At 52.1% G+C, this 14,331-nt stretch overlaps 1 protein-coding gene across 2 annotated transcripts in view; it reads right to left on the bottom strand.

Annotated features, from left to right (window-relative positions):
- The window catches only part of SLC25A48 (solute carrier family 25 member 48), a 43,274-nt gene extending 29,581 nt beyond the window's left edge, over positions 1-13,693 (bottom strand). For both annotated transcript variants that reach the window (XM_042984377.1, XM_042984383.1), the window contains exons 1-4: positions 13,459-13,693; positions 7,727-7,770; positions 3,091-3,162; positions 184-442 (exon numbers count right to left, since the gene is read on the bottom strand). In XM_042984377.1, coding sequence (XP_042840311.1) covers positions 184-442; positions 3,091-3,162; positions 7,727-7,770; positions 13,459-13,504 — 421 coding nt within the window. In that variant the 5' untranslated portion in view covers positions 13,505-13,693. The remainder of the gene's footprint in view (positions 1-183; positions 443-3,090; positions 3,163-7,726; positions 7,771-13,458) is intronic.
- Positions 13,694-14,331: the final 638 nt, after the last annotated feature.

Here is a 14,331-nt window from a genome sequence, read left to right as displayed (position 1 = left end):
GAACAATTGATTAATCATCTAATTAATGATAGATACTACAGATAAGAAGAATAATTATAGACTATCACGTGACCATGCAGAGGCTCTGCTCAATGAAAAGGACATTAACAGCTGCATCCCAGACCGGCGAACCAGCCAAGGGTCGCAGGTACCCAGGCATCAGGACCCCTCCCCTACTCTTACCTTCCTGAAATGGCTGTGTTTGCATCTGCAACCGGATCTTGATGAGGTCTACGGGCGTGCCCAGCCCCACAGAGACCACGCCAGCCACCATGCTGGCCAGGAGAAGGTCAGACAGGGTGCCGGACGGGCTGGCCCCGGGCTCCCTGCAGTGGTGCTGGCTGAGGAACCTCTGCGTGTTACTGAAGACCCCAAACACCGCAGAGTTGTAGACCGCGATGCTGGCAAGGGGAAAGGACATGCCCTTGAAGAAGCCGAAGACCTGTGGGAAAACGAGGGCAGTGGAGCATGAGGGCCCGGGGACGTCTGCAGGCCAAGGCGCCGAGCTCCCCACGCTGCGCTCCGCACAGTCCCTGCCCGCCTGGGAGCCCGCAGGCTGGTGAGGTGACACTACAGGAAAAATAAATCATTATGACAGCGACAAGAATACAAGAGGATGCTGAGTGATAGGAGAGCCATGGCAGGTGAGGGGGTGCTCTCCAGGGCATTCTTGCCCTGGGCGGAGAAATCAGCGCGTGTATGCAGTTTTGTTTCCTGAGTCTAGGTGTCCTGGGCCTGGAATCTGTATTTGCCACCAGGGTGGCCGTGTTCTTGGGCTGGATGGATACCAGGCTGTGAGGAGCCCTAGAGGGTAGCACAGACTTGCCAAGCACCATTCTCTGAAACATCTGCCAGGTGCCAGGGGGAGATGGGGACACCATAAGAAATCCTCGCTGCCCTCACTGAGCCTACGCTCTGGGTGCAGGAAAGGGGAGGGGGACAGGGCCAGACAAACTGACAGGTGACTAAAATTCAATGTGCCAAGCCTATGGGGAGGGTCTAAGGGGAGCAGAGTCCTCAGAAGGTTTCTGCACATACACAGAAACCACAGGAGAGGGGGCTGCAGGCTGAGGAGAGGGTCCTTTCCACACTGCACTCTTTTTTAAAAAAAATTTTTTTTAATGTTTCTTTATTTTTGAGACAGGGAGAGAGTGACGGAGGGAGAGAGGGAGGGAGAGACAGAGAACGAGCTGGGGAGGGGCAGAGAGAGAGGGAGACACAGAATTTGAGCTGTCAGCCCAGAGCCCAGTGCAGGGCTTGAACCCACAAACTGTGAGGTCATGACCTGAGCCTAAGTCGGACACCTAACCGACTGAGCCACCCAGGCTCCCCTCCACCCTGCACTCTTGAGGAACATCACAGACACTCCTCCGAAACCTGGAAAATTCCAGAGGCCCTTGGAGGAGTTAGGCCAGCACATACTTTTAGCTCTGTGCCAAAAGCGAAAAAGCACCAGGAAGCTGTTGTACAAACTCCAGGGCCGACACAAACCTGCTAATCCTGACCTAGGTGTTTGCACCCTGTCAGAGGCAGGACGCCTCCCACGCACACGTTCACACACAGCCTGCCTCAGGTCCTCCCTCCAAAACAAGTCCTCCAGATAATGTGGGACATCACTTAGCCCCAAAGTGCTGAGTCTCCAAGGAACGCCCACAGTTCCCACAAAACCCCCGGCGCTGGGACATTGGCTGGCAGGCAATGGGGACCATGTGTGCCAAAAAGCAGAATTGATGGCCACCTTTCAGGGGAGTGACGAATTGCACGTCGCCGGGAACAGCGAGAGTGAGGTTTGTAGTCCGTTGTCAAGCAGCCTATCAAGAGAGTTAGAACACCCAAACAAAAAACACACCTTTGAGGAAAATCTCTGAGAGCGGATGGATGGGAGGCTCCCGAGCCCCAGGGCACCTCCTATGATGGAGGCCGTGGAAAAGGTGGTGGTCAGCAATGGGGCCACATTTCCAGGGACTCAAGGGAAAGCCCAGGGCTGCCACGGGGCTTGTAACTGACCACTTCTTTAAACTGTCATTTCAGGGGCGCCTGGGTGGCTCAGTCGGTTAAGCGTCCGACTTCGGCTCAGGTCACGATCTCACAGTTCGTGAGTTCGAGCCCCACATCGGGCTCTGGGCTGACGGCTCAGAGCCTGGAGCCTGTTTCAGGTTCTGTGTCTCCCTCTCTCTGACCCTCCCCCGTTCATGCTCTCTCTCTCTCTGTCTCAAAAATAAATAAACGTTAAAATAAATAAATAAATAAATTGTCATTTCATCACAAATCAGAAAATGTATTTTAAACTCCCCAAAGAGGGGCCTGAGAAAGTCTTCGGAAAGCACAAGCTAATTCTCAAGAAGGGTACCTGATACCCTCTATAAGATATTATTCAAAACTGGGGCACCTGGGTGGCTCAGTCAGTTAGGTGTGCGACTTTGGATTTCAGCTCACGTCATGATCTCAGGGTTTGTGAGTTCGAGCCCTGAGTCAGGCTCTGCGCTGACAGGGTGGGACCTGCTTGGGATTCTCTCTCTGTCTCTCTCTGGCCCTCCCCCGCTCATATGCATGTGTGTGCTCTCTCTCAAAAATAAACAAACTTAAAAAAATATTATTCAGTTTTCCCCTTGGAAAAGGAAAATCTTGGGCCTCCTGGTCTCAAGAAACCTGAGGTACAAGTCAGCGCTGGACATCTGGAATCAGAAGGGCCTGGCTCCCGCCACAGGAAGGGAAGCCAGTGAGCGCGTGGTTTAGTGGCCTCTCGTTTGGCTTTGACAATGGACGGGTCACCCTGTTTTCACAGGACTTCTCCTTCCTGTGACTCCAAATTCCAGACAGGTTACACAAAATCGGGTCTCTCTCCAGTAACACTGCACGAGGTGGCAGGGTTAAGTTTAGGTGACGCACGACACTTGAGGTGTGGTGGTGTGAGATGAGGAGGGAGGAGGCAACGCTGAGCCAAAAGCAATGATCAGGCCTCCCACCCGATGGGCTGGCATCAGGACCGTGGCCACGGTGCCCGGGCCTGGGCAGGCTTCGAGCTGTTCGTTCGTGGGAGTCCCTGGCGGGTGCGGCTCCAGGCCCTGCCCCGGGGCGGGGGGCACTTACACTCTCCCTCCTGTACACCGTGCGGATGCAGCTGATGGTGTCCCCATAGTTGACGCCGGCCTGCAGGCGAGTCTGTGGAGAGATGCAGTGACGTGAGGGCCCAGGCCGGGATTATTCACATCCCCACTGCCCCAGAGACGCTGACCTTGTGGCGCCGGGGCCCGGAGAGGGGAAGGCCCTGCCCCAAGTGACCTGGCCGGTGAGGAGGGCTGGGTTTCTGTCCGCACCAGGCCTGTGCTCTGTCCTCTACCCTCACCGCATCCCTCAATGTCCCATTCAGACCTTGCTGAACATAGTGTAAGTCTTCCTGGTCTGAGAGAAGAACAAAGGCCCGTTTGTTGTTCCAAAGTGATGCCTGAATGATCAACATGTGACCCCTGTCTCTTGACTACAAAAACTAATCCGTGGCCCTGCTCTGTCTGCTGTCCACACTCTGCTATCCTCAGTCCGCAGAGCGACTTGTCCTTCTCACCCCCTGGAACCCCCACATCTCCCCGCTGGAGGATGGGCTGGTCTCCCCACTGGCCTGCTGCTTCCCTCCCACCCCTTCACCTGCATCTGCACAGCAGTCACGCTGTTCTCTTCCAACCACAGTGAATCGCACCACTGCCATTCAAAGTTCACTGGTGGCTTCCCAGCAAACCTAGAGAAAACCCCACCCTCTCTGCCAGTGCCCAGGAGGCCTGGGACAGCCTGCCTCTCACCCTTGCATGTCATTTTCTCCATGCCCCTGCCGTCTGTGCCCACCACGTGGCATGTCCCCAAGTCCTTAGAATGTCCCTTTCCCCCTTCCCCTCCCTGCCTGAAATTTCTATCAGCCTTTCCTTCCCCCCAGAAGGCTCTTCCTCCAGCTCCTGCTCATCTTTTCGGTCTGAACTTAAATGTTGCAATGGTGTCCTTTCTCTGTTTAATTATGGCTTATTTGGGCTCCCTCTCTATGGCAGGGTCATCTCATATTTCCCTCCTGTCCCCAAGCTGAGCATGGCCCTAGCACGTGTCCCCTTTGCACTGGATGAAGGAGGGGATGGAGGGGAAGATGTGGTGTCCTGTGATGGAGACTGGCTCTGGTGATCAGGGGCATGAGTTGACAGCCACAGAGGGTTTGAGGAAGCCCACAAAAGGGCCAGGGCACCCCCCTTGAAACTGGTAAGAAGGAGCCCTGAGAACCACAGAAGGAATGATCTGGACCCTGCCCCCTAGAATCCAGGGTCCAGGGACCACGAAGACCCACGGGCAGACTAATACTCTACACTAACAGCCTGAGCTCAGTCTGTAGACAAGTAGCAGAAACTTAGGCAGAACACACATCATAAAAGTGACAGCCTCTGAGGGGAAAATCATGGGTGATGTTTTTCTGCACTGAACTGCATTTCATTTTCCAACTTTCCTACGATAGACAGGAGTTACTTTCATTATTTTTAGCTTACATAATTTAAAAATAATTTTCAGTGCACAGCTCATGTGGGAATACATTTTCTTAATAAAAAAATTCCAACATTCTCCCTCTGCACCCCCCCTCTGAGCTAATAACCATGGCTAACAGCATGGCTAAGAGCTCGACATTCATCACAACAGTGTTAGAAACCCAGCTGGCCACAGGCAATCTGTAGCACTCTTACAGGTACGATACGCAAATGGTATCCTATGTTTCATAAAGATTGCTTTCATAATCAGAGAAATGTATCGATGGACTCACTCAACCAGTACTATTGAACGCCTGTTTTATAACAGTCACTGATTTACTCTCAGGAAATTCAGCGGTAGAGAAAACAAACTTACTGGCCTCCTGGAACTTATACCCAAGTGGGGATGGAAAAAACAGCCAATAAAAGGTAATTCCCAATCAAATATATATGCCAGATGATGACAGGTGCCATGGAGAAAAAGAGACCCAAGGTCAAGAGTGTGGGCTGGTTGAAGGAAATGCAATATTAAGTCAGGTGGAGGTGAAGACACCCCGGAAGGTGTAGCAAGATGAGAACAGGGCATTCATGGTCTTCCCATTAAGCAGACCCACAGAGGTCTACCTGGGGGTGGGGTATCCCCAACCAGGATGAGAACGTAGGCAAGGGGAGGTGGGCACGGGCCTCTTTCTCGTCCCCATTTAAGACTGGCATAAACAGGCCGAATGCCCTCTCCCACTGGCCCCAGCGCTGATAGGGATGCCCCTGGGTACCGAATCCACAAAAAGGTTGAGTCCCCAAGAAGAATCAAGTTCCACTGAAAAACTCACGGGCTCGAGTCACTCAAGCAAACCGTACATGAGTCAAACCCAGATCACAGAATAGTTTCAAAACCATGGAGCGATGGTCTCCCCGCCATGCTGAGCGCCTGAGGAGGCTGCCCCTGTGGCCAGCAGCACAGTGCACCATCATAACAGGTGCCTGTATTCAGTGTAGGACAACTGCACTCCTGGGGAAACATGGGGCATCCTACAGAACTTCTCTCACGGAACCCCACAAACACTAGGCAGCATGGATACTATCCCCTTTCACAGATGGACAAAGCTATCTTCCTCTATTCGCTTCCTGTTGCCACTGTAACGAATTATGACAAACGTAGCGGCTTACAACAATGCCTACTTGCTCTCCCATAGTTCACTAGCTGGTCTAAAGGCAGCTGAACCCTGATTAGCAAACCCTGGTAAGTCACACTGCATCAGGCATATACCCCAAATGCCCCAGGTGTGCCGAGAGCCAGGTGAGAATCCAGATCCCAGCTCCACGGCCAGCAAGCAGCCACGGGCTGGCTCTCATACTTGGGTGAGGTAGCCAAGGGCAGGGGAAGGAGCCTGACTAGGTCCTCTTAGCTGGGCTCTTCCAAGGGCAAGCCCTGGGACCTCGGACAAGTCACAACGCACTCCCGACATCCCAGCAGGGGTGTTCATCAGGATGCGAAAGTCTCACTCATTACTCCAGCCTCGGTGCCACGGCGACAATCTTCACGACAGCCCTGCCGGGGGATGCTCTTTGCCCATTTTTCAGATGAGAAAAGCAAGGCGTGGGGAGGGTAAGGGCTGTATCCTGGGCACGGGAGAATAGGTGGGGAGGCAGAGACTGTCTTCCAGGTAATTCAGACTCTGAGCCTCTTGCCTGGACCTTTCTCAGAAACTTCAGAGAAAACATCAGCCAGAAGAAAGGAAGGAAGGCTCCTTGTTCTGAGGAGTTACGAGGGCCCCGGGCCACATCCCCGGATGGCATGCAAGGCCAGCCATGCAAGCTGGCATCACCAGGCTGGTGTGCTGAGTGAAGAGGTTCTCAGGCTGGGCAGAGACTGGATTTGATGTATCAGGAAGGGGCAAAGTGGAGAGGAGGACAGCTCCACCTTTTCAGGTGGCCAGACTTGCCTGTGTGGGGAGGGCATGCCTCCAACAAGCTCCACCAGCCCCTGGTCACACTGAGGGTAAGGGAAGGACACTCTCCCCGGGAGACACAATGGTTGCCTGTGCCAGGAATGTAGCCGGAAGGCCTACGGGGCAGGGATTGGACATGTTTTGTCTCCTACTGATGCCTTGCTATCCCCATACTGCCTGCAAAAACAAGTGTCTAGTAGGTGCTTGATGTATGAGCAAAAGACAGGGCCATAGGGGGATACAAGGAGCTAGGAGATATCTTCAATTATTCAAGACAAATGGGCTGACGCCCCGTCAAGAAGAGAGCAGGCTGGGGCTCTGACCTAAGAGGGGCGCACTGTCCCAAAGGGAGGAAGACGGGGAGAAAAGGGACTGTAGCAGCCGGCTGGGAAGGGCCTGAACAGCTCCTCTTTGTGCACAATCCAGCCAGAGCTTTAGACATGAATGTTCAATTCAGGGGTGAGAAGGCACTATTCGTGACCATGCTCTTAGGGTAAGGCTCTGAGTCCTGGGGACAGGTGGCAAGGATGGGGGTCACTCACCTCACTCTTCAATGCTTTAATCTGTTGTCTGACCTAAGGCAAGCCCCTTCCCCTTTCGGGCTAGCTTCTATATCTGTAGAACAAGGAGCATGGATGATCCCAATGTCAGAGGGCTCTACTGAGTCCTCACACTCCATGCACTACATCACCTTACAACAGTTGCCAACCCCAGCCCAAATCCACAGTCCTAACATGATACTGAAGGCTTCCAGAGATTAAGCGCTGACCCACCTTTCCTGGACTCTGATCCTATAGGTGCTTTCAGAAACCTGATGCATCAGCAACACTGGCCACGCTTTTCCCAGGCGTGGCCCCCAGGCAGTGTCCCCATCTCCGCCTCTGCCCGCACTGCTTTCCATGCCTAGAACATCTTTTCTAATCACCTAAAACCCAACCTTACATTTTGGACTCCGAGGCCACTTCACATATGAAGCCTTTCCCAGTTTCTTAGTTCCACAGAGACTAAGGGGATACTCACCATTGCCTTGGCCCCCTCCCTCACAGCCCATGAGAACCTCAAGGCAGAAATGGAACATTCACAAAAATAAAATCACCGCCAAGTAATGAGAGGAGAAGGATGATCCAAACCAGTCTTCCTGGCGCCCCACCCCCCCTGGGCTGGCACACAGAATCTTCCCTGGGCTGGAGACTGTCTTGGGATCAGAAACAGCAGATGCATTCCTGGAGGCAGACTCACTCCAGGCCCCCTTCCAAGAGGTAATGGCAAACGTGGTTGAAGTACCTTGACCGTGTCCAGAGGGTGACCGACAATGACGCTGGCTGCACCTGTAGATCAAAGAAAAGGACCTCGTCACTCAGCCCCTGGGCTTCTCACCTGCGCGGGCTGCCTCTTGGGATAAGACAGGGGCTCAGGCACTCACATTCACTCATTCACTCAATGCCCAGTTGCCTCCCCCACCCACAATGTGCCGGGCACTGGCAAAGGCACTGAGGAAGGCAGAGAAAAGGAAGTGAAACCTGGGCTCTGCCTCGAGAAACGAGCACCCCAAAAAAGGACAGTGAGGGTGCTGGGAAAACTGGATACCCGCATGCCAAAAAATGAAGTTAGACCCCCTACCTCATACCATACACAAAAAATGAACTCAAAATAGACCAAAGACCTAAATGGAAGTACTAAAACTATAAAAATCTATAAAAAACTATAAAAATCATTTACAAAATGCAGGAGGAAATCTTTACGACCTTAGATGGGCAACAGATTCTCAGGACACTAAAAACACAAATAACAAAATAAAAAATGAGGTGGGTATCGTAAGAATTAAAAACTTTTGTGCAGCAAAGGACACTATCAAGAAAGTGAAGACAACCTACGGACTGGGAAGAAATATCTGCAAATCATATATGTGATAAGGCTCTAGTATCCAGAATTTATAAAGAATACTTACAACTAAAAAAAAAAAAAGAAAGGATTTTTTTTTAAGGGCAAAAGATTTGAATAGGCATTTCTCCAAAGAAAATACAAAATATACAAACGGCCAACATGTAAATGAAAAGATGCCTAACATCACGAGTCATGAGGGAAACGCAAATCAACATCACAGTGATAGACAGTCCCCCTTGTCACCTACTAGGATGGCCCTAATTTTTTTTCTTTTTTTAAGGAAAATAAGAAGGGTTGGCGAGGATATGGAGGACTGGAATTCTTGTACGTTGCTGGTGGAGATGCAAAATGGTACAGCCACTGTGGAAACAGCGTGTCGTTTCCTCAAGAACTTAAACAAAGAATTATCACATGGCCCAGCAATTCCACTCCTAGATAGATACCTAAAAGAACTACAACAGGCCCTGAGACATGTCCATGAACATATGTGAGCACAGCAGCACTATTCATGATGACCAAACGGTGGAAACAGCCCAAATGCCCATCAGGGGGTGAGTGGGCCAATAAAATGCGGTAAATCCATAAAATGAATGTTGTTAGACATAAATAGGAATGTAGGGCCGATGCTCGCCATCACGTGGATGAATGCTGAAGATGTGATGCTGAGTGCAGGAGGCCAGACACAGAAGGTCACGTATCATCTGACTCCGTTTACGTGGATTATCCCAAATAGGCAAATCCACAGAGACAGAAAGTGGACAAGTGGTTGTCAGGGCCTGGAGAGAGGGGAGATAGGAATGACTTGTTGGGTCCAGAGACTTCCTTGGGCGTGACGAACATCTGGAACTAGACCAGAGGGAGCTGTTGTACAACACTGTGACCATACGAAATGCCAGTGAATCGGGCACATTTAAATGGTTAATTCTACGTTATGTGAATGTCACCTCAAATAAAAAGGGGAGGGTGTGAGGAGAAAACCCAGAAACTTTTCGGTTACCTGAAAGGTTACTTCATCTTTTCGATACCTCACTTTTAGCACGTGTAGGTGGGAGTAGCATCAGCACCTGCCTCACAGTTCCATTGTAAGAATGAAGAGAGGTAATGATTGTAAAGTACCAGCAGAGAGAGATGCGGGGGCACCTGGGTGGCTCAACCGGTTAAACGTCTGATTTTGGCCCAGGTCATAATCTCACAGTTGTTGAGTTCGAGCCCCGTGTTGGGCTCTGTGCTGACAGCTTGGAGCCTGGAGCCTGCTTCAGATCCTCTGTCTCCTTCTCTCTCTGCCCCTCCCCCCGCTCATGCTCTGTCTCTCTCTCTCTCTCTCTCTCTCTCAAAAATAAACATTAAAAAATTAAAAAGAAGAGAGAGAGATGCTGCCACTATCCAGTTTTGTTTTGTTTTGTTTTAAAGAAGGCCTCTCCTTTAAAGGATACTCTTGATTTCTCTTCTCACAGAAAAATGCCAATTGACACACATAATCACAAGGCCTGCAGTTTCAGAGGGAAGCAAGGCTGCCCCGAGGCCACACAGATGAAGACGCCCTTATAGAAGCTGGTGACTGTGAGGTTGAAATGGGAACCAATCCTCTATGACAAATTCCCCGTCACCCAGATAAGGAAGTTTCTCTGCTAGCAGCCATGATTTCATCAGGTAAAACAGTGCTGGAATACTAGATGGGTACCGGGGCAGAGGAAGCAGCTAACACCAGAACAGGTGTACCCTTGGTCTAGAACCTCCAGATCCCTCTCAGCCCCTCCTTCCCACAGAAGTGGGCAGAGGCAGAAAGGTGACAGCGGGAAGTTCACTCTACAGGAACCCCTCCCAGCAGGGGAAGAAAGGACCTCTGGTCCCAGACTCCAGTTGTTTCCTCCCTAGTGAGTGCAGCCTTCACTACAGTTGTCTCTTGGCCCAGGGAAGCAGACCCAGAGCCCATCTTGGACCTGTGTCTCCCTGCTTATTCATTAGCCCACCCACCTGAAAGCAGGAAATGCAAGATAAGAAACAAGACAATCAGGCCAGTGGTTTCCAGACCCGAGGACCTCACAGACCAGTGAAACTTCAAACAAAATGTAAAGGATACGATGGTGAGATTTTATTATGCAAGTTCATTAAGAAAGAAAATAGGTACAGATGAGTACAGGGGTTAAGACGGCCTGGCATCAGACTCTCTGCTCATGCCAGACACATGGCCTTGGACAAGTCACTGGATGCCCCTTTGTTCCCATTTCCTCGTCTGTAAAATGAGGATCTGTACGATGAGGATGTAAAACCTCACTGGGGTTATAAAGAAATATATAAATAGATAGAAGACCAGACATTGTATGATTCAATTTATATAAGATGCCAAGAAAAGGCTAACTTATACAGCCAGAAAGGAAATTCACGGCTGCCCAGAGGGAGGGGATGGAATTTAACTATAAACGGGCATGAAGGATCTCACAGGGAAGAAAATGGGCTAAAACAAATTTATGGTAAATGGCTGCATCACTGGTAAAGTCGCTAAAAATTACGGAATTACATACTTGAAATGAGTGTATATTAGGATATGTAAAATAACCTCAAGAAAGTTGTTTTAATATTTGTTTACTATTTATTTATTTATTTATGTTGATAGAGAGCATGCGTGTGGGTGAAGGGCAGAGGGAGAGGGGGAGGGAGGGAGGGGGGGGAGAGGGAGAGAGGGAGAGGGAGAGAGGGAGAGGGAGAGAGAGAGAGAAACAAAGAATATCTCAAACAGGCTCCATACTCAGCATGGAGCTGGATGTGGGGCTCGACATGGGCTCCATGAGGGGCTCAACCCCATGACCCTGTGATTGTGACCTGAGCCAAAATCAAGAGTCAGACACTTAACTGAGTCACCCAGGTGCCCCACAGTGAAGTTGTTTTAAAAATACATGTGTGTGGGGAGTACCTGGGCGGCTCAGTCAGTTGAACGACTCTTGATTTCACTTCGGTCATGATCTCACAGTTTGTGAGTTCGAGCCCCTCATGCGGCTCAGAGCTGACAGCGCAGAGCCTGCTTGGGATTCTCTCTCTCGCCTCTTTCTGACCCTCCCCCACTAGCAATTGCTCTCTCTCTCCCTAAATAAATAAATAAATAACAACTTTAAAAAATACATGTGAGGGCCCCTGCACTGAGCAACCGACTCTTGATTTTAGCTCAGTCAGGACGTTATCTTGCAATCATGAGACTGAGCCCGACTTTGGGCTCCACACTGGGTATGGAGTGTGGTTGGATTCTCCCTCTCCTTCTCTCTCTGCCCCTCCCCAGCTCACACACTCTCTCTCTCTCTCTCAAAATAAATAAATATTAAAAAATACATGTGGCACTTAAACAGCCTCTGCTACCTACTAAGTATTCAGTTATTACACTCTCCTCACTTCACAGAAGCGAGAAAGTCCCGAGAGCAAAACACAAGAAATGTTAACAACAAGAAAGTAAGGACCATCGCAGAATAAAGGACCATCCACTGCTTACTTCGTGACTTGGGGAAGGCCCCTGAGTCATCACAGACCTAGAGCTACTCTGACAGCCTCACCCTCTAGGGCATTTCTCAAACCCAGCCAGGGGCAGCCCTCCTGAAGTTGGTCTGGCTACTTAAGTGGACAGCCTTAATCAGGGAAGGCTCTCCCTCAGGGTGGGTGATGGTTGGCCAAAGGGGTGGCTCAGTAGGTTAAGCATCTGACTCAGTTTTGGCTCATGGTCTCAGAGGTTCAGGAGTTCTAGCTGGGCGTCTGGCTTGCAGAGCCTGCTTGGGATTCTGTCTCCCTCTCACTCGCTCTCTTTTGAAATAAACTTTAAAAACATTTAAAAAAAAGAAAAAAAAAAGAAGAGGGCCTGGATATGGCCAATGAGCCTCTGGGTACAGCCTCCCGACCCCCCCTCGCCCCCCCATGGTAAAGTTAGGACACGGTGGTCTCAGTCTGACTCAAGACAGCCTGTACAAAAAACCTGCTTTTGATAGAAGGAAAGACCTCTGCTCATGACAGGGAGAAGCAGGGGCCCTGCAGCCACCTGTGGGTGGACAGAGGTGGGAGGGGCCACCAGAATGGGACAGAAGGGGGGGGCGGGAATACTATCTGTTCTGTGGCTCTCGTTTCATTTTCATTTTCCTACAAATCTCCTGGTCTTCTCCATTTCCAAAACTCTTGGTGGGGCACAAACATGCTAATTATAGCCTCTGCCTCAGTCCCTCAGGTTTTTAGTTTTGTTTTGGATTCTGTCTTTGGGCAGCGGCTGCATTTGCCAGCACCCCTTTTCTGATGATCCTCTCAGACGGGGCCAAAAGAAAGCTAATACTTAACAAAAAGGGAAGTCCTTCTCAAACCCTCCCCAAACCTGGTCAGTAGCTGAGAAAAGAGGAGAACTAAATCTACTGGAAAGAGAAGATCAGAGAAGTAAGGAAATCAATGCAACTCTCGCCCACGCAAGCCCATCCCAGGTCCAGCAAACAGCGGCTCCAGCAGCCGCTCAAAGGGACGACCTCGTCCAAGAGTGCTGGGAGGAGAGACCGGACAGCCGACAAAGGCTGAAAACGGGAAGGGTTCCTCCTATCTGGCAACGGGCACCTGCCGCCAGGGGCTGGTCTCCCAGACCGCCGGCACGCTTCAGCCAGCGCTCCTCCTGGGAACCGCCGGATCGCGAAGCCAGGCGCCCTCCCGCGCCGGGAGCAATCGCCACCCTCACCCACAAGCTCTTGCAGTCAGGACCCCAACCTCAGGCACACACACCGAGTCTCCGAAGGGTGTGTGCGCGCTCGGACTCTCCATTGGCTGTCGGCTTCGACGGCCGGTTTAATCGCTACGGGAGCCGCTTGGGCGGGTCCTCACTTTGAGGCAAAGCCGCAGCTCGGAGAGTAGCTGCGAGGCTGGCGGGGGTCAGCCCCGGCAACGGGCGAGGCACCGCGAGCACAGCGAGGCCAGCGGCGGAGGGGCGCTCGGGCAGCAGGCGGCGCGCACGCTGCGCGCCAAGCGGAGGCGCACCGGAGCGGAGCCCCCAGACCCCAGCACCGTGTGTGAGCTCGGCCGGCTCTCTCTCCTTCTCCCTGGCCCGGGCGTCTCCCACAAGCACACTCACCTCCTGGGTGGGGGTGGGGGTGGGGGGGCTCCCTCCCATCCAGGGCCGGGCTCACCTCCGATCCAGCCCGCCGCGAAGTCCTCCAGCTGGAAGCTGCCCATGGCCACAGTAGCGGCGCCTCGCGCTCCCGCAGCCGGGTGGGTGCCCAGTGAGAGTCCGCGGGGCGTACCACCCGCCGGCCCGCGCTCGGGGGAGGAGGTGGGAGACTCGGGCGCGCCGTAGGTCCTACTTCGAGCCCCGTCTCCGAGCACAGGACCCGCGGGGCGCCAGCGCTCACCTCTCCAAGGGCCCGTGGCCGCTGCTAGCACGCCCCCAGCGGACCTTAAAGGCGCCGCACCTCGCCCGTCCGGGACTCTGGGGCCCGCGCGGGGCGTTCCCTTAGCCCGCCCTTCTCCCGCGCCCACTCCTTGCCACCACACGTCCTCGGCGCCTTGAGGCTCAGATGCCCGCCCCCGCCTCGCTCACTCCTCCGAGACACTGCAAGTGGTGTCCGGGACAGTTTGGCAGGACTCATGACAAGAGGTAGAAAGGCCTTATCCAAGGTGGGGAAGTATTTGATTACAAACACCAAGACCTGAGATAGGATTGTTTACCTGTGAGGACACATCCTCTTTCCAAAAGAGCACCGAAAGAATTCTAACGGAATGAGCGGCTTTCAGCTGGGCCACAAGTTCTTAGTTGTGATGATCTGATTGGAAGCCAGAGACAGTTTCACTAGACACAGGACACACGATTTTCCATGCCCGTTTTAGAGGTTAGGGACTCTTTCTCGACACACCCTCCACACCCCTCTGCCTAGCCCCAGGTTGCAGAACCCCATCTATCCATGAGTAATAAATAGTGTGTGGAAAGCACTTAGCCCCAGGCTAGGTTCCAAGTCAGCTCTAAATAAACATTAGCTATGAGGATGTCTTCAGGCCAGGGTCTG

The sequence above is a fragment of the Panthera tigris genome, chromosome A1, assembly GCF_018350195.1.
Source record: "Panthera tigris isolate Pti1 chromosome A1, P.tigris_Pti1_mat1.1, whole genome shotgun sequence".
Taxonomy (NCBI): Eukaryota; Metazoa; Chordata; class Mammalia; order Carnivora; family Felidae; genus Panthera; species Panthera tigris.
The sequence above is the reverse complement of the archived record's forward strand: the minus strand, read 5'-3'. Positions and strand labels throughout refer to the sequence as shown.